The sequence below is a fragment of the Nylanderia fulva genome, unplaced genomic scaffold (genome assembly GCF_048542155.1).
Source record: "Nylanderia fulva isolate GAGA-0341 unplaced genomic scaffold, ASM4854215v1 Scaffold21, whole genome shotgun sequence".
In the NCBI taxonomy this organism is placed as follows: domain Eukaryota; kingdom Metazoa; phylum Arthropoda; class Insecta; order Hymenoptera; family Formicidae; genus Nylanderia; species Nylanderia fulva.
The window spans coordinates 3,756,619-3,780,469 of record NW_028190275.1 but is presented as its reverse complement, the minus strand read 5'-3'; the positions used below and the strand labels follow the sequence as shown (position 1 = coordinate 3,780,469).

The 23,851-nt window shown below is 34.2% G+C and overlaps 4 protein-coding genes across 4 annotated transcripts; 2 read left to right on the top strand and 2 right to left on the bottom strand.

The window, feature by feature from the left end:
• Positions 1–2,316: 2,316 nt before the first annotated feature.
• On the top strand, positions 2,317–10,028 carry LOC114932199 (beta-1,3-galactosyltransferase 1-like). The gene is given in 3 exon segments (XM_029304367.2): positions 2,317–2,857; positions 3,547–4,430; positions 4,433–10,028. Coding segments are annotated over 3 exon segments (1,257 nt in total). The 5' UTR covers positions 2,317–2,724; the 3' UTR covers positions 4,673–10,028.
• Positions 10,029–13,777: 3,749 nt separating this feature from the next.
• Positions 13,778–15,235, top strand: AP-2sigma (adaptor protein complex 2, sigma subunit). Its single transcript, XM_029321773.2, has 4 exons — positions 13,778–13,901; positions 14,225–14,374; positions 14,459–14,632; positions 14,796–15,235. Exons 1-4 carry the CDS (start codon positions 13,899–13,901, stop codon positions 14,895–14,897), a joined length of 429 nt encoding a protein of 142 aa, XP_029177606.1. The 5' UTR covers positions 13,778–13,898; the 3' UTR covers positions 14,898–15,235.
• On the bottom strand, positions 14,301–20,022 carry IntS2 (integrator complex subunit 2). The gene is given in 10 exon segments (XM_085482624.1): positions 14,301–16,213; positions 16,450–16,755; positions 16,856–16,927; positions 16,929–17,062; positions 17,235–17,823; positions 17,825–18,277; positions 18,280–18,588; positions 18,590–19,322; positions 19,596–19,858; positions 19,860–20,022. Coding segments are annotated over 10 exon segments (3,333 nt in total). The 5' UTR covers positions 19,881–20,022; the 3' UTR covers positions 14,301–15,760.
• Positions 20,023–20,333: 311 nt separating this feature from the next.
• On the bottom strand, positions 20,334–23,821 carry LOC114945507 (trans-1,2-dihydrobenzene-1,2-diol dehydrogenase). Its single transcript, XM_029321763.2, has 5 exons — positions 23,517–23,821; positions 22,333–22,537; positions 21,393–21,684; positions 20,756–21,153; positions 20,334–20,540 (listed from the first exon to the last, which is right to left on the bottom strand). Exons 2-5 carry the CDS (start codon positions 22,535–22,537, stop codon positions 20,434–20,436), a joined length of 1,002 nt encoding a protein of 333 aa, XP_029177596.2. The 5' UTR covers positions 23,517–23,821; the 3' UTR covers positions 20,334–20,433.
• Positions 23,822–23,851: the final 30 nt, after the last annotated feature.

Below are 23,851 nucleotides of genomic sequence, written 5' to 3'. Positions count from 1 at the left end.
ATTTTCAGTAACTACGATAAAAAATCGTATACTGAAAACCGCAAACGAAAGTGCAATGGGAGTAAGAGTAAAGTCTGTGATAAAATTAATTGGCAATAGAAAATTAATAATTTTAAATAGAAAAATTTTGAAATTACCGAGGATTTACAAATAATAAAGTAAAAATATTAAATAATTTATGTTTTCGAATTTTGCTCGCGGAGAGGATCTTTAAAACAAGATTTTTAGAAGAGAGGACCTTTAAAATATAAACAGGCAAAAACGTTGGAAAAATTAAAGCGCGCGTTTAAACAGATAAACGCAATGAAATAAATACGCAATTGTTTTTACTTATCGCTGTAAGCTCACAAGCTTCTGACGTGCTATACACTTTTATATAATATATACAAGGTGTCTGGTAACTAACGGACCAATGATTAAGGACGGATTCTCTGGCCAATTTGGAGACGATTTTTCCTTAGCAAAAATGTTGAGAAGTCAATAATTTTCGAGTTATAAGCGATTGAAAAAAATAGGTTTTTTGAAAACTAAACGTTTTGGAGTTAAAAGTCTAACATAATTACATTCTTCAGTTAATTTCAGGTAGAGTTTACTATAATAAAATTTTAATTTAAGGCTTAGTTATAAAGATACATAATGACAAAGATTGGAAAGTTGTAAAAAATGATGACCTTTTTCGACATTTTCGCTGAGGAAAAATCGTTCCCAAATTGACCAAAGAATCCATTTGTAATCATTGGTCTGTTAGTTACCGGACACCCTGTATATTGGACACGAGTTTCGTTTGTTTCAGATTCTCGAGAGTTGAAGTAGGAACATACGAGTATCATATATCGTTTGTGACTTGCCGAATGAAAGCAAGACAGAGAGCGAACGAGATGATGAGCTTAATAGCTCATAATGTTATAAATAAATAAATAAAAAATTATAACCTAACCTACTAGTTATTGAATCTTTTTTTAATAAAATGTTTCATTATTATTATCATCTAAGTCTAAGTCGTTTAATTACTTTTTAGTTTTTTAATAATTAATTTAATTTATTCTAGTCATTTTTATATGAGAAAAATAATATCACGTATACGTTTTATAATAAATTAATATATTTCGGGAACCGAATTATATATTCTTAATAATATAAAAGTGTTCAAAAATTATATTTGACTTTTAATTTTAATTATTTTATAGCAAAGAGTTCCGAAATCTCTTACACATACATAATGGGGATTTTTTTCATCCATATAATTCGCAATTAAGTATATATGTTAATTATTAATTTTAATAAAATAAAAATTAAAATTAAAGGTCAAATATAATTTTTAAACACAAATATATTAAATTAATTATAAAACGTATACCCATGATAGTATTTTTCTCGTACAACAATAATTAGAGTAAATTAAATTAATCATAAAAGATTAAAAATTAATTAAAGAATTAAAACTTATATTTTATATAATAATAATAAAACATTTTATTACGTCAAACCGTCGTGAAATAATTAAATAAAATTTGCTAGTTACGTCAAAGTCAAGTTTTCTAAGCTTATAAAACATTTTATTAAAAAACAGATTCAATAAATATAAGTACATGTTATATATATACTTATATTTATTGAATCTGTTTTTTTTATAAAATGTTTTATTATTATCATATTTTAATTTTTTTATGAGTAATTTAATTTGTTCTAGTTATTTTTGTACGAGAAAAATACTATCACGGGTATACGTTTTATAACGAATTAAATATATTTATGTTCAAAAATTATATTTGACCTTTAATTTCAATTTTGTATTTTATTAAAATTAATAATTAACATATATACTTAATTGCGAATTATATGGATGAACAAAATCCCTATTATGTGTGTAAGAGATTTCGGAACTCTTTGCTAAAATAATTAAAATTAAAAGTCAAATATAATTTTTGAACACTTTTATATTATTAAAAATATATACTGTAATTCGACTCTCGAAATATATTAATTCATTATAAAACGTATACGTATTAGTATTTTTCACATATTAAAATGATTAGAATAAATTAAATTAATTATTAAAAAACTAAAAATTAATTAAACGACTTAGACTTAGATGATAATAATAATGAAACATTTATTAAAAAATAATTATAATAGGTCAGGTTAATATTTTATTTATTTATTTATTTATAACATCATAAAATTCTGTCCTTTCCGAAATACGCGAACGCTACGAAAAGATAAATCTCGTACATGCCGCCGGACGAGTTCATGAGCATGAGACGCTCTTATCTTGGGAACGGATTAATAGTTACTGCATTGACCACTACTACGATATGGCGCTGAAATCAGTGAGAAATGCTGGTCTCTCCTTCATCCAGACCTTTGGCGATCTGTCTATTAATCTGTGACCTGAGTATACTTCTTCTCGGTCGTCGGAAGCAGGACAGTGACGCGCGCGCGAGACCAGGCTCTCTTGTCCGCGAGATCTCCCGGAGTGAGGGAACGGGCGAACACAAGGCGGAACGGTGCGGTGGGGCCCCACGCACACACAGTATGGGCATAACCTGTCGGACGACGGCACGTCGCAGCGCTCCGATCCATCGCGGTGGAGCCCAGGACGGAGCGACTACGTCCGTCAGGTCGCCCTCCGCGCGGTACGTCATCGCGATGATATGATCGTCCCCGTCGACGAGATCGCGTCGAGAGAGAGAAAGAAGAGAGTGATCAGAACAAGTGTCCGTCATGTTCCACTATCTGCATCTCAGGAGTCGTTTTCTGCAGACCCTGATCCTCGCGCTCATCGGCCTGACCTTCTACGCGTATTATCGCACCACGGTCTACGATGTTCATCAGTACAGCTTGTTACGGAATACCAGTGAGTATTTTGTTTGCAATGAGAGAATTGATCTCTTAATATTGCTGTGAGAAACTTCTGATGAATAATTGACCTAAAGGAAATTAGCTCCAGATAAAATAAAATTCTGTATCTTCAAACAATTATTATTTGTACAAGTTTGCGTGGACTGTTTAGAAATAATTCTTATTTTCATTTCTTATTATTACATTTTTTATTTTCTATCAAAGACAACTGTAATATTTACAACACTCCAAAAATTAATCAGGATCTTTAAATACAAGGTGTTAAAAAAGGGTTGTATATTTTGAGAGCAGGAAGTATTGATCAGAAAAAAGGTCTAATGAACATGGGTGCTACGATTAATATCTTCAAAGATGCAAGCTACCTTTTTATTTGAGCTTATTATCTTATTGATTGTATCACCTTTATATTGTAGTAAACAAAAGAGTACTTACAAGTTTTACTATAGTAACATTTTATAATAACATGATGTAAAGATGATATGATCAATAGGAAAAGGACAATAAGCTCAAACAGATGAAATAGCCTGTATCTTCAAAGATATTAATTGTAGGATCTATGTTCATTAGACCTTTTTTTATTCTGAACAATACTATCTGCTCTCAAAATATGTAACCCTTATTTAACACTGTATATTTTTAATGCAACTTGAAAAATCAAAAATCAATAACCGCTAAAAATTCCAGGTTTCTCTGTGTACCAAGAAGGCCTGCACGTGCATACAAATCTCAGTGTGGATGCGCGGCTGGCAGCAGCAGCGGTGTCCAGGAATTCGGACAACGTGTCCGTTAGTCCGTATGCAGCGCACAACGCGAGTAACAACTCCGGGATCCTCATCACGACGCTGTCAACGTCCTCCGGCGCGCAATCCTCCGCGTCGTCTTCCGCGAGCACGTCGATCAGCTCGAAGCAAAGTACGAACGAGAAGCCTCAGGTGGCGAAAGTCACCAACGCGACCAAGTCAGCGCCGATCGCGATTCGTAATGATTTGGCACGGGCCATATACGAGGCCGGGCACACGGTACCGATCGCCGAGCGTTGCCCGAACCTCGGCAAGGACATGGAATTGGTGGTGATCATCATGTCCTCCGCGCCGACGCATCTCGAAGCGCGAACGGCGATCCGACAGACCTGGGGACACTTCGGCCAGCGCAGAGACATGAGCGTGCTCTTCATGCTCGGCACTACTCTGGATCCTAAGGTCGAGGCGATCCTCCGGAAAGAGCAGAACATGTACAACGACGTGATACGTGGCCGCTTCCTCGATTCGTACTCGAATCTCACGCTCAAGACCATCTCGACGTTGCAGTGGGTGGACACTTACTGTTCCAAGGTGAAATACCTGCTGAAGACCGACGACGACATGTTTATCAACGTGCCGCGGTTGTTGGCGTTCGTGAATAAACACGCGAAGGACCATAACGTGATATTCGGCCGACTCGCTAGGAAGTGGAAGCCGATCCGGAATCGCAAGAGCAAGTACTACGTATCGCAGACGCAGTTCCAGCAATCGGTCTTTCCGGACTTTACCACCGGACCAGCGTATCTGCTGTCTAGCGACACGGTGCGTCGCGTCGTTTGTACGACGCCGCTCTGAATCAGACGTACCTGAAGCTGGAGGACGTGTTCACCACGGGCATCGTCGCGCACAAGCTCGGCATCAAGCGCTCGCACGCCAACGAGTTCCTGAACAAGCGGATACAGTACACCGCCTGCAACATCCAGCGCGGCATCAGCATACACATGGTCAAGTACAGCGAGCAATTCGATCTCTGGAAGAAGCTGCTCGACGGCAAGAGCAAGTGCAAGTGATAATCACTAGCGGCCAGAGGCCAGAGGCGACGAAGGTCCTTGACGCTTGACCCTGACGAACCAAATGGTACGATCGTTACCGCCTTAATGCGATTTGAGTGCCCGGTTAAACGCCGACCGGCTGCCGACCAGCAGCCGTCGTCATTCACCTCATATACGTAGTCATTACACGCGAAAACGCACACGTACACACATTCGGACTCGAAAGAACTCGATGACACGCGTATAAAAGTATAGTCGGAGATTGTATGTCGTGGCTGACGAGAGACTTGGAGAGATTTTACCGCTTAGATTTTTACACGACGCACCAAATGTCTCTCTCACACGACTCAAGCTTTTCCCAGAGGGGTCGAGAAACGAAAGTTGGTGACCTTTGTCTCGAATAAATTTTCTCCTAACTGCGATAATATCTTGTGAAAATTCTAAAGAATTTTATTTTATTATAGAATTAATTGTAAAGTTATATTTTGTGATATATTGAAATTTTTATTTTTAAGAAAAAAGGAGGAAATATTTTTTTTTAATTAATTATAAAAGGATTTGTAATTTTCTCGACCCCTAGGGTTTTTTTCATGTCCCGGTGCTAAACTCTTGTAGGTACAATCTACCCGTGTTTTCATTGCATATTTAGCGGCAAATACACATCTAAATTGCATATCTAATTTTCATGGTGTATTTTGTTTAAACTATGTCTCGTTACATTTTCGCATTATATACGTACAAAATAGAGTTTGGCGTTAAATATGTGAGCAGAACACGGGTCAATATTTTTACTGTATAATTTAGGAAGAACGTATTCATATAAAGGAGGTGCCCGAGACATCTTTTGCATAATCGGCTACCTCGTTGCAAATATTACACGTGTACTCGTGCGTGTAATTGAACCAGTTTCAATATCTAATCAACTCTAATCAGGTCACAGTAACGATATATATATGTATATCAAATATCGTGCGCTCTCTCTCGGTGGAGAGAATCCGAAAGCAATTTTTCCTAAACGAAAAGTCGATATTTCTCATTACGGTGTTATTTATACTTTTGACGAATGTACGTGATACATCTAACTGCAGTTTGCTGGATTTCATTTTAAAGTGTTTTATTTTTACAGAGAAATTAAAGGCCGCAACTTTTATTAATTATTATCAATATACTAAATATTGAGAGAATTGTTCGGATTTTTGAAAGGCCCGTATTATATACATTTTTTCGCTCTTTATTCTCGAATAAAATGAAATATCTAAATGAACAGGACGACATGATAACGTTGCCAATTAATATAAAGAACAAATCATTATTAATCTTATCTTTAGCCACGGTTATTAAAAAAATAAATCCGCGTTCTAAGAATTTTGTAACAATTACCGACTTTATTATTACGTTCACGTTCATCTCCGATGATTTCAATTAAACCCACTCGACCTCACGGTACAGTGAACAAGTAATTTTCATCTGTAAGAAAGTATACGTACGTACATTCACGAAAATGATAATGCAATTTATGTAATTCTCTCGCTTTTGCGCGCGCAATCGTTTCCTGCAAGAAAGTTTATAAGCCGCGAAGGCTGTGTCGACGTGATGCGCATATTGCATCAATCGAGCACGACGACACCCGAGGCGCAAAATATAAATGTGTCACGAATGAATGGAGAGTGGCCCCGGCTTCCCTTCGCCGAATATTATCTAGTCATCGCCTAGATAATGCGTCGCGGCGATAACGCGGGCGAAACTCTGCGCTCGATATCGACCGTATTCGTATATATGTATATATTCGAGGCATTCGTTATCGCATTTTTTTTTTCGTATCCTGCGGAAGTATCGTACTATATATATTTCCGTTCTCGGTGCCATACGTCTGAAGCACGATATTACCAGAGACTTTTTTGAATCCCTCGAGACGCAATGAAATATACAAATAATAATGGGCCAGGATCGCAAAGCGAAGTGTGATCAAGATCCCCGATTATAAGTAAAGACAATTCAATTATTTTCCAATGATGAGATTGATAGTTTTTATTTTTCTTAATGATTTTTCTATAATTGTTTAATAAATAGATATTTAATTTTAATTAATTGTATCTTGGTTATCTTACATAAATATATATGTTAATTTCTTATTATTGGAGAATTATTATCATATTTACTTATAATCTCATTTGTCTCATCTGCATACATTGGCCTCAATTAATTATTTTTATATCTTATTTCATCGGGGGTTTACTCATTGTGTTCCTAATCCTAATGCGCATTTTAAAAAATCTATTTTTATATTATTATTGTAATCACTCTCATTTTACTACTTTTTTACTTTTTCTTACGTCTTTTAAATTCGTCAAAAAAATCGATTGAAATTGCCAACAGCATTCTAATGAATATTTTATAAAAGTCAAAGTCGTAACACGATAAAAAAAAAGAGAAAATAGTCCCTCGTGAAAAAATAAACACACGTTCGATTCGCATTTAAATATTTTAAGATCATCTAGACGGTCTGCAATTTACAAAAAAATTCAAAACAGAACTCTGTTTATAAAATTTATGTATTATGTGTAATACAGAAAATATTTGAACAAAATACAAATTAAAATATATATACAATATTACATCTATCAGGATACATTAAGTGATGCAAAATTATAAATAGAAAATTCTGAATTCTGACTTTTCTGGCGAATTATAAATTGTCTGTAATTTTGAGATACTGAGATCTGACAGCTTAAGGAAATGCAAATGATTATTTTAAAACGCATCGTTATTAGCTAATTTTTTGCGAGCGTCCGTCTTCTCTTTTTTTCGTCATACTACGAGTTTTGAGTTTCGGAATCGATTTTAATTCTCATTAAATAAGCAAAGGAGGGTTGTGTTTTTCTGCGCTTGTTCTTCTGCTTCTCTTGGGCGCCGTGAGAACGCTTGCTCGAAAAATCGCGCGCGAATTAATGAGCCCCCATAAAGATCAGGTCAAGGCTCCTCCGCTCGGTTACAACCGCGCTCACAACACGTAGTAGTCCAATTGTGTCCTTGGCATGATTTTTCGCCGACACGTCGAGTAAAGTAAAGGATTTTATAATCATCATTATCGTTTAACGTCGGGATTGAGATGTTGTTATCCCAGCCCCCAGTTATACTGTAATCATCTCCTCTCCTAATCTTCTCATTCGAGAGAAGAATGCGCGACGAAACCTTGTCTGACCCTGACGAAGGGGAAGATCTAAAACGCGAGAGATCGATATCACTTATTGTTAGTCACTTTAGTATTTAGTTGCAAAAATCATATTTTCACAAGAAAGACTCAATCTCTTGCGAGTTGCGAGGGACGATAACGAAGCGAAAAGTAAATAATGAAATGTCGAAAGAGAAAATAAACGCGAAGACACGATTAGATGTTTGCACATGAATCATCATAAGCCGTTGTGCTAAAAAAGGCGACTTTGCTCACGATGCGAAATATGCGCATTCATCGATTTGTTGCAAAAATAAAACGCGACGTTTACGCAGCTTCTCGGAATGACAGGTCAACCCTGCAAATTTTTTTATGTAGGCAAGTTCCTCGGCGGACGATTATTTCGTCATCGTCGCGAAACGGATCGGCATCAATGTTCTCTGAACCAGAAAAAAAGAAAAAAATAGTTAGAGTCTTTTAGAGCCTTTAGTTGCAATTTCGACACGATAGTATGCGTACTTACACATTCTAGAGAATCTGCAGTATTGTATCATACGTATACGTTCTCTCTCGCTCATAATAGGCATGTCGCACGATCATTGCGTATCCGGAGATAACAATTGACACACTCGTTAACGCGCGATCGTGTGACGGATAATAATTTATTTCCATTCCTATCTCTTTCTCTCTCCTTTTCTCTATAATCGGTAAGCTAAGCTAGCTAAATGATAATTTGCATTGTATTTTTCTATGCATCTATATTATGGTGCATCTATATATATTAGACCCCCTAACAGCACACATATCCGAAAGACATCCAGAGGATGTTCGGATATGTTGTGCTGTTAAGGACAGAATGTCTGTAAATGTGATTAATTCATACCAGTTCAATATTCGAAATAATCGCGAGGCGACTGATTGAACTATCGATCGTTTGATACTTGAATTCTTCCTGGCTTAATCTTTCGCGCTTGAAACGATTTTAATTTTTTTCTATTTTTGTTTTGATTTTTATTTTATTTTTTTTTGTTATACATTTTACGTATGAGAGTGAAGGCGAACATTATGAATTAAGAATTAAGTCGACCTTTAATTGTACCAATTATTAACGTTTTATGACAGGTTTTAATTTGTAAATTTATATATTTATATTATATGTATAAAAAATTGTATTGCATGTAAGTACGAGCGTGAAACTCTGAAAAAATGGATAGTTATCCGGCTCGCTATACTTTACTTGTATCGCATTGCGAAATGAACAACAACGCAACTCGCGTAGAACATCCGGTATGGATTAAGACATATGAGTCAATGAAATTAACGCGTTGCAAAATGAAAGCAAGGTGAATGGGCGAATTAAATGTGCATGTGTGTCTCGAATCCGTAAGCGAATTTATAACTTCTTTAATTTTATATAGTACATCGAATGTATAGAGACTCGTCATTAAATTAGCACTCTAATTATTTTCTTATTATATTATATAATTTATTGTAACGATTTATGTCAGTTCTTGTACAAAGAGAAAGGCATTCGAAGCGCATTTTAGTTTTAAAAAAATCTCAAGAGATATACTTTATATAAAAAATTTGTAAAATATCTCTGTGAGAGAAATGTAATCCACGAAATTTTCTCAAGCGTTAAAATACTTTGTAAAACATAAATGTTAATTCGAGTTAAATCAAAAAGAAAATCTTTATTCTCATCGATTTTCAGCGTCGCGCTGAAAGAAGCGAATTTTATAGCTATATCTCTTTTATGCGAGACTGATGTTTACGCGAGATTCATTAAGTAATTGCGCGATTATACTTTATCCGTATCGTCATCATCGTAGAGTTATGTGTGACGTTTTAAGTTGCGAAAGAAAACAAAAGTATCCGTTTTTACACGCACATTTCTCGCGTCGCATGTCGGCGACTTGATTTTTCATACGACTTTACTGTCATCCTGAGCGATCGGTGTTGTAAGTAATTTTAGAGCGATGTGAAAAATCCAATTGCCTCGAAGCTCTCGAGGGATAAAAAGAAAAAAACACGCGGCCTGAAAATTCCCACAACATATTTTACGGCGAACGTTTGAGATCGCGCGAGCGTTCCAGAATTCCGAATATATATTTTTTATTTCGATATTTATATAGCGTAACACAAACTCGAATGTGACAAGTGCTCAATTGTCGTTTGAAGAATATAAATTCTTTGCTCATACTTGTATGCGTTGCGTCTTATTATTTAAATCCCACGGCGTGTTCGTCTCGTCTCAGAAAGAAGAAAAGAAATCGAATAATTCTAATGTTTAATTAAGAAAAGAAATGATTTATTTTATTAATTTTTGAATGCAATATTTTTTTCTCAATTATCTTTAACGTTTCTGAGTATATGTTGACACCTCAGAAATCTCGGTTTTAATTTTGATAATAATAATAAAGATTTAAATTTACAAATAAAAAGGCAATAAGAGCTACATAAGTATAGAAATATATTTGTGAAACGATTTATAACATAAATTATTAAAAAATTATACAGAAGCAAGTTCAATTCGTCGTACGTTTCGGTTGTCTTTTCCAACCTTCTTCAGCGCAAATAATAATTAAAATATTAGTATAAATTAACAATAAATTATTCATCAATGTCATTATAATAAAAATAAAAATGTCCGGAGTTATATGCTAAGCTCAAGTTATATGCTAACGTTCGAGATCAACGCATTTATAAAGTAAGAGCATTTTTTAGTATATATTCTATTCCTCACAACGTCATTATATGTAATAGTCGCGAAACAGATCTCTTGCTAATTGTTCTGTTAGGAGGTCGGTTGCGAAACTCGATAACAGCCATTGTTAATATGTAATTAGATCGAGTAAGATGTTCTATTGTGACGTGAAAGCTTACACATGTTAATAGTTCGAGGTAACAATAACGTATAACTTATGTAGCTCTTATTGTCTTTTTATTTATAGATTTAAAGTTTTCTATAAAGAGCTTTTATAAATTATAATAATAAAGATATTAATTATTTTTTAGAATCAGATGTTTCTTCGAATAAAATATATTTTTATACTGAAAAAAATTCATTGAATTCGAATAAATATTTATTCTAATACTGTCTTATAAATATTTTCTTTGAAACTAATAATATTGACTTGATAAAAAAAAATATTTATTTGTTTCAAATTAATGATTTATAAGGCGCAGTATTGAAATAAATATTTATTAATTTAAAAATTTTTTTCTCAGTAATATTAGAATGTTCTTTTCACAATGTTCCGATATGTAACACGCTCGTGATTAAATTTCAGTAATTCGAATTAAGGTGGTTGCCGAGGCATTAATATTGCATTAGTCCAATTGCGTAACTCAGTTGCAATTTATTCATCCAATTCGCAATCATCGCGTTAGGTCATAAGAAACGTCTTGTCGCGTCGTCATAAATATATACATTCGCAGTGCACAGGACTAAGCGGTCGATTCGCGAGTTGCACTGCTGATGCAGCGGCATTATCGTTGGATCTCGTAACGAGTCGACAATTTAGATGATTCTATTATTCTAAGGGTCAGCCGCGACGCGCTCGATTCGTCGCTATCCTGGCTCGCAATACATATATATATATATGTATATATATATATATATGTATATGTTTAAAAAAAGGATTAAGAGATTAGGATAAATTTACGGCATGGCTATATCCTTCCCGCAGAAGCATATATCAGGATTATTCGCTTTTCTTTGCAATCAAAAGCGGTAATTCTAGTTTTATGCATCGAGACCTTTCTAACGATGCCTTTCGCCTCGTCTGAAAGACGGATTTGCTCTCTCGAAAGTGAAAAAAAAATCTCTTCAAAATTATACGTTCGCTCGTGATATATCATTTTAATTTTATACTCTCGAAAATAATTCTTGCAATTTTTTATAATTGATCTATGATATAATTAAGAATTTAATCTCACCAGGGTTGGGTAAGTTAAATTAAAGTTAGTTGCTTATAAAATTAATTTAATTAAATTAAAAGTTTGCCTGAACAAAAAATTAACTCAGTTAAAATTAAAGTTAAATCAATTAAGTAAATTAACTGAAGTTAAATCAAAAGTTAATTTTTAAAAACATTTATATTAAATTAGAATTTATTTGTTTGATAATTTTTTTTTAATTTATAATAACAAAGAAATTTTAATTTTTATATAGAAATATATTTTTTGGTCATTACAATTGATGACAAATAAACATAAAAATTAATAATACTTTAATTTCAAAATAATACGTTTATAACTTAGGAAAAAAGTTAATAAGTTTAAGGTAAAAAATAAGTTAAAGTTAAAAAAATTAATACATTTTAAATTAACTAAGTTAAGAGTTATCAACTTTTTTTTAACTTTTAACTAATTAACTATGTAGTTATTACCCAATCCTGAATCTCACATATATGGCAATTTAATTATTTTTCTTTTTTTACACGAGGCCAAGAATATAACGTGGGTTTGTGATAAATGAATGAAGAACGCACGAATGGTTCATTCATTAGAATTGAATAGAAAGTGCATATTTCTTCTCTATCAAACGGAAAATGAAAATGAACCGAAGAGTGAGGCTGAAATAAGATTTTCTCTTGAAAGCGCGCATCAAAAGCTCGAGAGGATCTTCGATTTATATCGTTACGTAACATTAATCCTTTTCGAGTAATTACGGATGAAGTCGTTTGCTCATGATGTTCGATGAGAAAGAAAAGGATATAATCGGAGCGGGGACAGATAATAACGAAAGGAGAGTCGGAAAAGAAGAGGAGAAGGAGAGCGAGATGGCACAGTTTGCGTAAACCGCAGTAATTAAATGCAAATACTGTGTGGCTGCGCCTAGCGAAATTAATATTTGACATCTGTCGCGCAACTCTCAGCCGGTCCGGTCGTTCCTCCTTCGAGGAATCGACGATATTCCTGCTGCTCGCTCTATCCGATAATGAGCGGAAAGTTGGGCGCAATCGCTGCCGACAAATTGGATAGACTAAAAACATTCCATTCTACGACGGCGAATTAACAATGGAGAAATCTCTTTCTCTCTCTCTCTCTCTCCCTCTCCTTTTCAGGACGACGGTGAACTCGTCACCGATAAAAAGTAATGGAATCAAACGTAATTTATTCGGTAAATTCGGTTTTATATATAATCCTCGATCAAAATTAGAATTAATTCAAGATTTATTTTAGATTGAAATTGATTAAAGCGCGAATGATTAATTTAAAAATTAATTTTTGATAAACAGGTTTTTTATTTATATGAAGAGTATAATATAGAATATAAAGAGTATAACAGAAATGTCAAAAAATGACTACACATAAACTCAAATTTAAAATAATTTTAAAGTATTGCGTGTTGTAAAAGCTGCACAATATTATATTCAGGCACGTGTACAGTGATTATATTTAAAATACAAAAACTGAGATAAAGCATTATGCTATCTCGTTGATCTGCATTGCAAATTAGTTAGCATAATATGTATTTTGCGATAAGATAACATGTAAATACACAACACAAAATACATATATTAAAAAACAAACAATAAGAAAAAAATAAAACTTATCCATCATAAATATCAGCAGGAAAGTGTCAAAGAAAGAATTATTAGTATCTATATTAATCATAAAATTTTTTTTTATATTTATATCTGATTATCGAAAGTATCTTCGCATCTCTAAAAATTCTAGAAATTCCTGAAATCACAATTCTCAAAGTTTTAATTTCTGCCCCTTTTTTTCTAATCATCAATCATTTATATTTATATATATTTTTTGAAATTTTTTCACATATGGTAAATATATCATCGGTAAGTTCTATCTCTTCATTATCGACAGTTAATAATTCAGTATATCAAATGTATCGACAGAATATGTTTGAAAAGAAGTTACAATATAGATTATAGAGGCGCTGTAATTCTACGACGAGGCTCTCTCTCTCTCTCTCTCTCTCTCTCTCGAAAGTGATTACGGCTACTTCGTGTTCGGTGGGCGGGGAATTGATAGAATTTTATGTTTACAAAAATTTCATAGAAAGATTAATACATCGAGTGACGGAATTAAGCGATTTCGAAAATGGTACGTGGAAACGTATAATTATTAAGAGCAAATCGATATCTTCCGCTAATAATACGAATAAATATATACGAAAAAATGTGCTCCAAAATGTCATCTCCGATTGACACTTCTGTCAGGTGGTTGATAGACATACTTGACAAACTCGATTTAATAGATTAGAAAATTGTGCTTTTATATCACATAAAAATCACTCTTATTGAATAACGAGGAAATACATCTTTGATAAAATTATCTTACGTTCAGTGATAATGGTGCTAACAATTGAGAATTGGCAATGATGGGGATAATCATTTAAGTGCTTTAAACTTTACTTTTTTTTACAGATACGTTTCATTCTTATACAAAATAGAGCGGGTAAGACGAGATTAGCAAAGTGGTATATGAATTTTGATGATGATGAAAAGCAAAAGTTGATAGAAGAAGTTCACGCAGTTGTCACTGTCAGAGATGCAAAACACACAAACTTTGTTGAGGTGAGTTTGACAAGATTCGACGAGCTACTTTCTTGTGAACTACATAGTTACCATATGTATAATATAAATATATAAAAATTTCAGTTTCGCAATTTTAAGATAGTATACAGGCGATATGCAGGCTTATATTTCTGCATTTGCGTCGATGTTAATGATAATAATCTCTGTTATTTGGAAGCAATTCATAATTTTGTCGAGGTGTTGAATGAATACTTCCATAATGTATGCGAGTTGGATTTAGTCTTCAATTTTTACAAGGTATTATATTCTCTCCATTTACATGTTAACATTATTTTTGTAAAAAATTAAATAAAATTTATAAAAAAATTCTTATTTTAATATCATGAAGCTTTATATACTACTTAATTTAATTGTTTAATTATTCATTTTGTAGTGTATGTAATAATAATACTTATTTTAGGTGTATACTGTTGTGGACGAGATGTTCTTAGCTGGTGAAATCAGAGAGACGAGTCAAACCAAAGTATTGAAACAACTCTTGATGTTAAATTCTTTAGAATAAACAGACTCAATTTTTCTTTATATATTAACAAATGCTTCATCTGAATATTTGTAACATATTCAAAGTGGACACATTTATAATATGTAGATTATATTATATATGAAATACTTACATAAATATTCTATGTATTATTATCCAGATAATTTCCAATAATTTGTTTTGTAAAGAAGATAATGTATAATAATTTCTAAGCGAATTTTGCGTTACAACTTGCAAAAGAAAAATATCAGCATTCAGAACATGATAAACTATTGTAGGCATGAAAGACCAAGTAGAAAGAATATATAAAGTCTCTGTGTTTTAAGCATGTAATAAAATCTTGTAAATATGTAATAGTATCCATGAAACGTCTCTCTTTATTGTTACATACATCTCACAGCATTTATATTAAAATAGAAAATACTAATTTTTCTTCTTACTGTAAAATTACTTGTCTCTATGTAAGAGACAGAAGATGTCAATATATTTTTCTATATTTATTTTTAAGAGATCAAAATATACATACAAAAAATACTCTCTCATATAAGATTATTATTAAATAGAAAAAATTGCCATGTCAATAATCATTTGTGTATATATATATCTTTGACTTAATTATATTGACATAATCACGTTATACGTGCAATCGCGAGTACATTACAATTTTATTATATATATATGTAATACCATAATATATCAAAGGTATCTCTAATTTAATTTATACAAGACTCAAAAATAGATCACAAAGTTGACAGTCGCTTAACAAGATTCGTGATGAACGAGAGATGATTGAAAAGATAAATTTATATTAAACATAATATATATTAGAATTCTCGAAACTAAGTTAACAATTTTGTAGGATTATTATTACATTAAATTGCGTTTTAGTAAACTCGCGATTGCAGTATGGCCTTCTGCAGCAGAGTACAAAATGTCGCGTTCACCTCTTGACACAACAAGTTCGTCATTCGGTCGCCCAAGGCCGCCTGTGCCGAACTGACTCTGCCAAGTTGAAGCAATAAACCCGTAGTGTCCTCGGCCAACGGAGGAAATGCCAGGCATATCCGCGTCAACGACTCTAACACTGGCATGAAAAGAATGAATCGATCCTTGGCGGATAACACACCTAACAGTGTTATCAGAGTGTTGATCGCTAGTCGGCAAACGCTCAATGCCTTCGGTAGAGCGTATTGAATCGCTAGATGCGAAGCCAAGTCGACCGCAAAAACTTGTTTTTCCGGCTCGGGCTGCGACAACAATTCCGGAATCCAATCGAGACATATGTGCATGGATGGAATCCCGGAAACCGTGATCGGCAATAATTCCCGTGGATATCCCTGCGGATAAAAGATGTTCATCGTGATATAAGTGCACTAGAGAATATCAATTAAATAATTAATTCGAATAGATTGAGAAATATATAATATAATGAATAGATCATATATGTATTATATATATATATATATATAAAATTTATCATTAAAATCATATGTATGTTCTGCTTAATAAAAGATGCAAGAACAAAGCTAAAATCCTATATATTTGATGTGCAGAGTTCTTTATTATTACGAACCTGAAAGTGAACCAATTTGGCCAGAGACGGATCGGCTATGAATACTTGATGTAAGTACGAGCATACGACACTCCGTATTTCTCGGAGCGACCACATTTGTCCAGGAATAGCCTTGTCCTCTGGAGTTACCAGACATGCTTCCAATAAAATTTGCACCGCCGCACTTTCCTGACCTGTCACCAAAGCTATTCTCAAATCCTCTCTCTCCACTTCACTCGTCAGTTGGCCGATTTTTTCGGTCAAAGGCTTGTCTTGCATATGTCTGGATAACTGAGACCGCGACGCGGCCAATGTGGCTTGCAAAATTCCTATTGAAACCTCAGATTATAATTAGATCATATTTTTATTATATAAAATAATTTAAAATAACTTTTATTTTTATTTATTTAGATCACATCTCAACTTACCTAAGAATCACAGATAAAATCGGCGCACATCTGAAAACTCTCGTGTCACATCTCAATACTTGCAACGGGTCCTAATACAATATTGTCTTGTGTTAAGAAAACATTTTTTACTATTAAATTTTCTATCAATAACGCATTTATAGAAAGAACCCATAAACAGCGTGGTAATACTGTATTAAGCCTGAGCCACACTTGTTTGTACAGTTCTGAAATTTAAAAAGTTTTGCATGTAAATTTTTAATAAATAATAACTGTAAATGTTCAATGATAATAATTATAATTAATCACGTTAATAATTAATTAAAATGTATATTTATAAAAAACAAATAATAGAGCTATTGAGCATATTCATTAAATAATTATTAAAATAATGTATACCTTGTATATATCTAGGAACTTGTTCGTCAAGAATATCTTTAAAATAATGTATAATCAGTTCAGCGTGAGGCCAGATTTCAGTCGGCTTCATCGACATCAATTGTCTAAGTAATCTTCCGGTCCTGGAAGGACAAGTTTTAACGTGGCCGAAGGCCTCGACGATCGCGATGTCGGTGATTTTCGTGTTTTCATAACTTGCGATGGCAGAATCGATGTTGATCATCTCGTCGTCAAGCCAGTCGTCCACCAGGGACAGATGCGGGAAATGAGTGGCCAATAGTCGAAGAAGTGGCGAAAACAGACTAGCGTAGTTCATCTGATCCCGTTGAACGAGTTGCAACAGATACTTGATCGGTAATTCGGATAAAAATTCCGTCGAATACGACTTGAGCTTTTTGCCTTGCGATATGAAGATGTGCATGTTGGACAGTCTCACGTCCTCGTACAGCAAAAGATAGTACAACAGCAGTAACTGAGACGTGAGCGAGGGTTTCGAGGTATCCATGTCCATACTGTCGTCCATCTGCATGACAGAATTCTTCTTGAAGTCAAAGTTCGCCCCGAACACGCTGTTCTGAAACACCCGGCGGAATTTCGTTCTCAGTGATAGGCTTGTTCGTGTGCTCGGACGTTTTGTTGTTCGTCACTAGGATGGAATTCACGTAGACCTCCACCAGGGCAGGTAGAACCGGGTGCAGCGGCGGAACGCTCGCGCATATTTGCCGATATATCCAATTCTTGATGGGCACCCGATGTTTGGCGAAGGCCCGGGACTTCAACAGCTGATGAATACAGTGAACCGGCAGAAATCCAGGGATGTTAGCGTTCAGATTCGCCGTAACCGGTACCTTAACAGCGTGAGCTGTGACCACCTGCTCGGTGAAGATTTCCTGCATAAAGATCTGTTTGATCCGCGTAAGATTGTTCGGCCTGATGGGTATCTTCATGCCAAGAGTGGCGCAGACCAACTCGCAGATCGCCGACAGCTGATTGCTGTGGAAGTGTATCGCCATTAGCAGCAGCATCTCGCCAAAAGCTGGCGGTGAACGCCGCTTGCGCTCTCAAAATACGCCTCCTCACGTACCAGCCACTGGACCCACTCGATGCTGCGTTTCTCCAGATTATGATGTCCGATCAACGAGGGACAGGCTATCAGCATGCACAAACCGAGGGAGACGAACCTGACCCCAGCTGGCGACGGCGGCGGATGTGACGTTAACAGTTGTACAATCATCGCCACTTCGTCATCCTGAAACTTGATGCCGCCGATGCCTCTCAGAGCGCAGTAAAGTCTCAACAAGGCGCTCGCTTGAACGACTTGCGACTCCGCCAATTGACTGTCTGTGCTTTGAGAAAGCGATTGTCTGCAATCGCTTGAGCAATTCCTCCCGCAATGCCTGCAAGGCCGTTTGAGACTCCCATTTGCGCTTCTGACCATTCCGGATGAACATAGCAATCCACGAACGCACTTGCTGATCGCTACCTAGTAGCAAGCCGGACACGAAGGCAACGACATCGCTCTCGGGCTGCGAGCTGTTTGCATTCTCGTGTTCTAGACTCAGAGTGATAGCCAGGGCAGGCATCCTGCATAGTTCCACACATTTCGCCCTGATCGCCAAAGCTTGACTTGGATTCATCTGGCAGAGCATCGTGATGGCTTGCGTTCTGATTCTACCTAAAGCAGATTCTTCTTGTCGCTCTCCATTAGCTATTAAGTGCGCACACACTTCTGAAAAACTGTCTGGACTGTTGGCGACAATCCAGCAGATGATATCTGGACCATGCTTGACGTGCAATAGAGTCTCTGCAATGTCGAGGCTGGACAGCAATGTTGGCAATTCAGCGCGTGCTATGCAGATGACATAACTTATTTCTTCCATGTAGACTGCATTATCGAATAAATCCGACTGCTTGATTTGAAACTCCTGATTCTTTTGCAGCTCCTGTATCTGAGACGCTATAAACAGGATCTCGCTGAGCACCAGTCTGATCCTACGAATGGACTCGCTGCGTTCAAACTCCAGAGCCAGGCCACTTGATAGAGACTGGGCAAGTACACTGTCTCGCTGCACACTGCCAAGCTTTTGTCTAGAAAAAATAGACAATTATATTAACATATAACATTATTCCTGATATATATATGAAAAGTGTATATTAAAATTATAAATTTTAAAAGCAATTTACTGTTATTTTAAAAGCAAAAAAGTTTAAATAAAAAAGTGATAAAATTCTATGACAAAATTTGCTTGACATTTAAAAAATATAAATATATAAAAAATATATAAAAATATATAAAAAATATATAAATGAATATATAAATATATAAAAGAGTATAATAAAAGAAATGTAATAAATCTTAACCTCAACTGCTGCTCCTGTCGAACATCGGTTTCGAGCGCATGGAAATCGATGGATAAGAGAGCAATGATAGAATTGACGGACTCAATGCCTGACAGTATCGTGAGAACCTGCTTCCTACCCTCCACACATTCCTTCGTTATATCAAGCGGCGAGATAAGACTCATTCTAACCAAACACGGCAAGATGGGCCTAATATCCTTGTGCGAGCACATTGACAGCTCCTGAATATCAACATTTTGTATCGCCGTGAATACTCGCGGCGACTACGCGAGTACTTTCATACATCTCGCTGATGAGTTTCGTTCTTTAATTATCACGCAAATTGATTATAATCGGTAAATCGGTTCCTATTTACAACTAAAGAGAAACCCGAGAGCCACCGGGATTCAGCGGCCGCGTGTACTAGTGCGCCCCCTGACAAAGTGGACATAAACTACGTCGTGCCGCTCGGTAAAAGGTTTAATTCCGTGATATGGTTCATGTCCGAACTATTCGGACGCCTGTCAAATCGGGACCCGTACTAGGCTCCGGTCTCGATTCAACAGGACGGCTTACAAATTAGACAATGCAATAATTTATATAATAAAATAAATTTTTTAAATACAATGTAGAAAATATTTGTAATAAATTTTTTATGATTTTTAAAAAATAGTCAAACATATCAACATATCAAGCAATATTAAACTATTCTCTTAATTTATAGTACATTGGATTGGATGCATAAATATACTCTGTATGTTATGTCAATAGTACATATAATAATATAACATTGTTTTTATATTATATTATATGTATATGTGTAATCATATGTTAATTTGTAAAACATGTATATGACTTTTCAAGCATCTGCAGGATACACAACACCCAATTGTCTGCGAAGTTCGTCCTCCAATCTGGCTAGTAATAAAGATGTATCATGCGAAATTTTCGGGCTTTCTATCAAACCTATAATATATATAAGAAAATAATTTATATTAAAATCAGTGACATTATAACAAGAATAAATTTTTATTATAGAAAAACTTATATGTAGTAATTTATATTATAATTCATTCATTCATTCATGTAAATATATATATATATATATATATATATATATGTGTGTGTAATATATAAAGCTTACATCTTTAAAAGATATATATTATGCAAAATAGCTTTACCTTTTAGAATACACGAGCGAGCTTCAGCAGCTTCATAGGAAAGTCCGGCGGAATTTATGAAGTTAAATTCTCCACTTGTTTGCGGCAACGAAAAATTCAGTGTTCCACTCGGTAATTCGACCGATGTCGGACACCAGAATTGCGGCACTCTTATTATACCTTTAGTCCCACAGATATATGCTTCGTTTGATAAATTGACGAATCCCTGCGTTATGATAGTCGCGGTGCGATTCCCTTTGTAGAGCAAAATAGCCGACATGGACATATCCACGCCATCCTCGTTTAAAATCCCGGTGGCTTTTATACTCTCTGGCATCTCGTTGTCATAGACCAAGCTGACGAATTGCAAGCAATAAATGCCGAGATCCAGAATCGTGCCGCCGCCCAATTCCTTAGTACTGAAACGAGCGAATCGTAAAATTAATTTTCGATTAATTAATTCATGCAGAGACAATAAACAGCCTAATAGAAACTAATTGTTTCATCGTTCTTTAGGCAATCATTTTTTTACTTCTCTTTTCTTATCTATGTACATTTTAAGTTTATTTAATTAATTTTAAATTATATTTATTTATTTTAAATTAATTAATGTACATTTAAAGTTAATTTAATTTTAAATTAAATATATTATACTAACGTTACTCGATCGACGTTGGAAAGTCCGAAACCGAAGGGCACGACTACTTGATAAACGTCGCCGATGCTGCCGGATGCGAGTTCCTTCCTGATAGCATCGTACACGGGGAAGCAGCGGCTCCATACAGCCTCCATCAGGAACAACTTCTTGCTTCTCGCATAATTGATCAGTTCGGTAGTCTGTTTCAAGTTCATTGTCAACGGCTTCTCGCACAGAATGTGTTTGCCATGCTTCAGCATCAGCATCCCGATATCGAAATGGTAAGGATGGATCATACCGATGTATACAATGTCTTGAGAACAAAAAACAGTAAATTTAAATATGCATGTTTCCATGCAAAAAAATACTTTAAAAGTTATACTTTAAATTTAAATATTTCTGCTTATATTTTATGTTAAGTGTATAGATAGAAGTATCCACATCTTATGTAAAATGAATTTACATTACATTATTGAGTTACAGCTAGTCAAACAACTCACGAAGCTCGAGTTTTTCATGTTTGACTGATTATAATGATTGTCTATTATTTAGCTTTAAACCTATTACATTTTTTGTTCAGTCAACATATGAAAAAATCAGCTGATTTTACTGGAATTCATCTAGGGTTTCATATAAATTCAAAAATTCTATACTGTGTAAAATTGAATCTTATTGTTAATAAAATTTGTTTCTCATATGTTGTAGTAACTTATGATCTGTTTAACAAAAGATGTAATAGACTCAAAACTAAATAATGCAAACAGTTTCTGATTTACAGCCACTCAAACACGAAAAACTCAGATTCTGCGAGCTGTTATAAGCTACAACATACAAAAAAACCAATCAAAGTCCATTTTACGTAAGATTTAGTGCGGGATATACTTTTGCAGCTAAATTTACTCTTATGAATTAGCGAATTGATGAAAGCGAAAGCTTCAGTGTTGCTACTGCGTGCAGATACCGATGTCTTTATCCAACGCCAATTTCTCGTAATCATCGTAGGCCTTCTTGATCTTGTGGAGCTTCGCGAAATCCTGCGCGCGTGACAATTGTCGCGCCGCGACAGCGATCACCTGGTGCTCGTTCGCCGACAAAGTGCTCAACCCTGTCACGAAATCGTGCGATATCTTCCCCGCACTGGCGATGCCCCATCGTAGAGTAGCCATCTAAATTTATCAGAGTACAAAATAATTAATTTTTTTAACTATACACATGTATACATATATGAGATATCAATTTTATCAATGTGTTTACATATACCTATCTTGATATTTTTAGCAAAAAATGAAATGTCTTATCCCACATGATCAATAAAATTTGAGGAACAAATGTGACATTTAAAATTGTATGTTTAAAAACTAGCAATAGCAAAATAATTAGCAAAATGATACTCTGTAGGAATTTATGAGAAATAAATAATTTTTTTTTTTTCACAAAAATGACCATTCTTTTTGGTAAAATTTTTGAAAAAAAGGTGGTAAAAATTAAAATTTTTTTAAATAACTATATAAAAGTATAATAATTCTTTATACCATAAAATAAAATAAAACTAATAAAGAAAATAATACACATTTCAAAAATTGATATTTAAAGAAGAGGTTATCTCTTTTTTCTGTAGCATAATCTGTATTTTTTCATAGCATTATCAGATAAATGTGCAATAACAAACTTTAATATATAACTAATTGTTTAAATAATTAAAATTTAAATATATATGTTTAAATAATTATACAAATTTTTTTCTTCATTAATCAATATTTCTAAGTATTCTTTTAAATATCTCGATTTTCAAATTTTAATCGATTATCGATATATCGATATAATTTTGTTAAATTCGACTTTCGATACATGGATATAAAAAAAATAAAATATATCATCTTTACAATTTAAAATCATTTTTCGCATCTGGATTTAAAATCATTTTAATTATAATTTTTATTCTCTTTAATTGTCACTTAATGACTTTCTCTGTACTTTCGCTTTCAACAGTTTATAACCTAATTTTTAGGTTTATAACCTAATTTTAACCTATTTTTCAATTTAATTTAATTTTTTGGAATTATTTTCAAGATCTTTATGTAATTACAAGAAACAGCGAAAGAAATTTAACAAAAATAAAAAGTAAAAAAAGAGACATATACTCACATTGTCGCAAGATCGAAGTACTCGTCACGATATACCTGATTATACTAACCATTTCCCATATATATAGGTATCACTCTTATTACCAGCTTGCACATACTTCATTATCTCGTCGACTTTTAATTGACCTTTAAACGTTACGGATAAAAATGGTCAAGATTTAGTTTATCATATTTACTCTTGTATCTTTTCGCATACTTCTCTTTCTCATCTTAAATTACATAACTATGTTATTGCTGATATAATCTAATAAATATACTATATTTATTGTCACTATTATCACACAAGATATAGAAAATATTTGATGTAAAATATCAAACAAATATAGACAAATATTT

Coding starts and splice junctions, on each gene's coding strand:
- AP-2sigma (XM_029321773.2), top strand. Junction 14,375..14,458: donor AACACACAAACTTTGTTGAG/GTGAGTTTGACA, acceptor TAAAAATTTCAG/TTTCGCAATTTTAAGATAGT. Junction 14,633..14,795: donor TAGTCTTCAATTTTTACAAG/GTATTATATTCT, acceptor TACTTATTTTAG/GTGTATACTGTTGTGGACGA.
- LOC114945507 (XM_029321763.2), bottom strand. CDS start 22,537: ATGGCTACTCTACGATGGGGCATCGCCAGTGCGGGGAAGATATCGCAC. Junction 21,685..22,332: donor GGCGTTGGATAAAGACATCG/GTATCTGCACGC, acceptor TTTGTTCTCAAG/ACATTGTATACATCGGTATG. Junction 20,541..20,755: donor TCGCTCGTGTATTCTAAAAG/GTAAAGCTATTT, acceptor TATATATTATAG/GTTTGATAGAAAGCCCGAAA.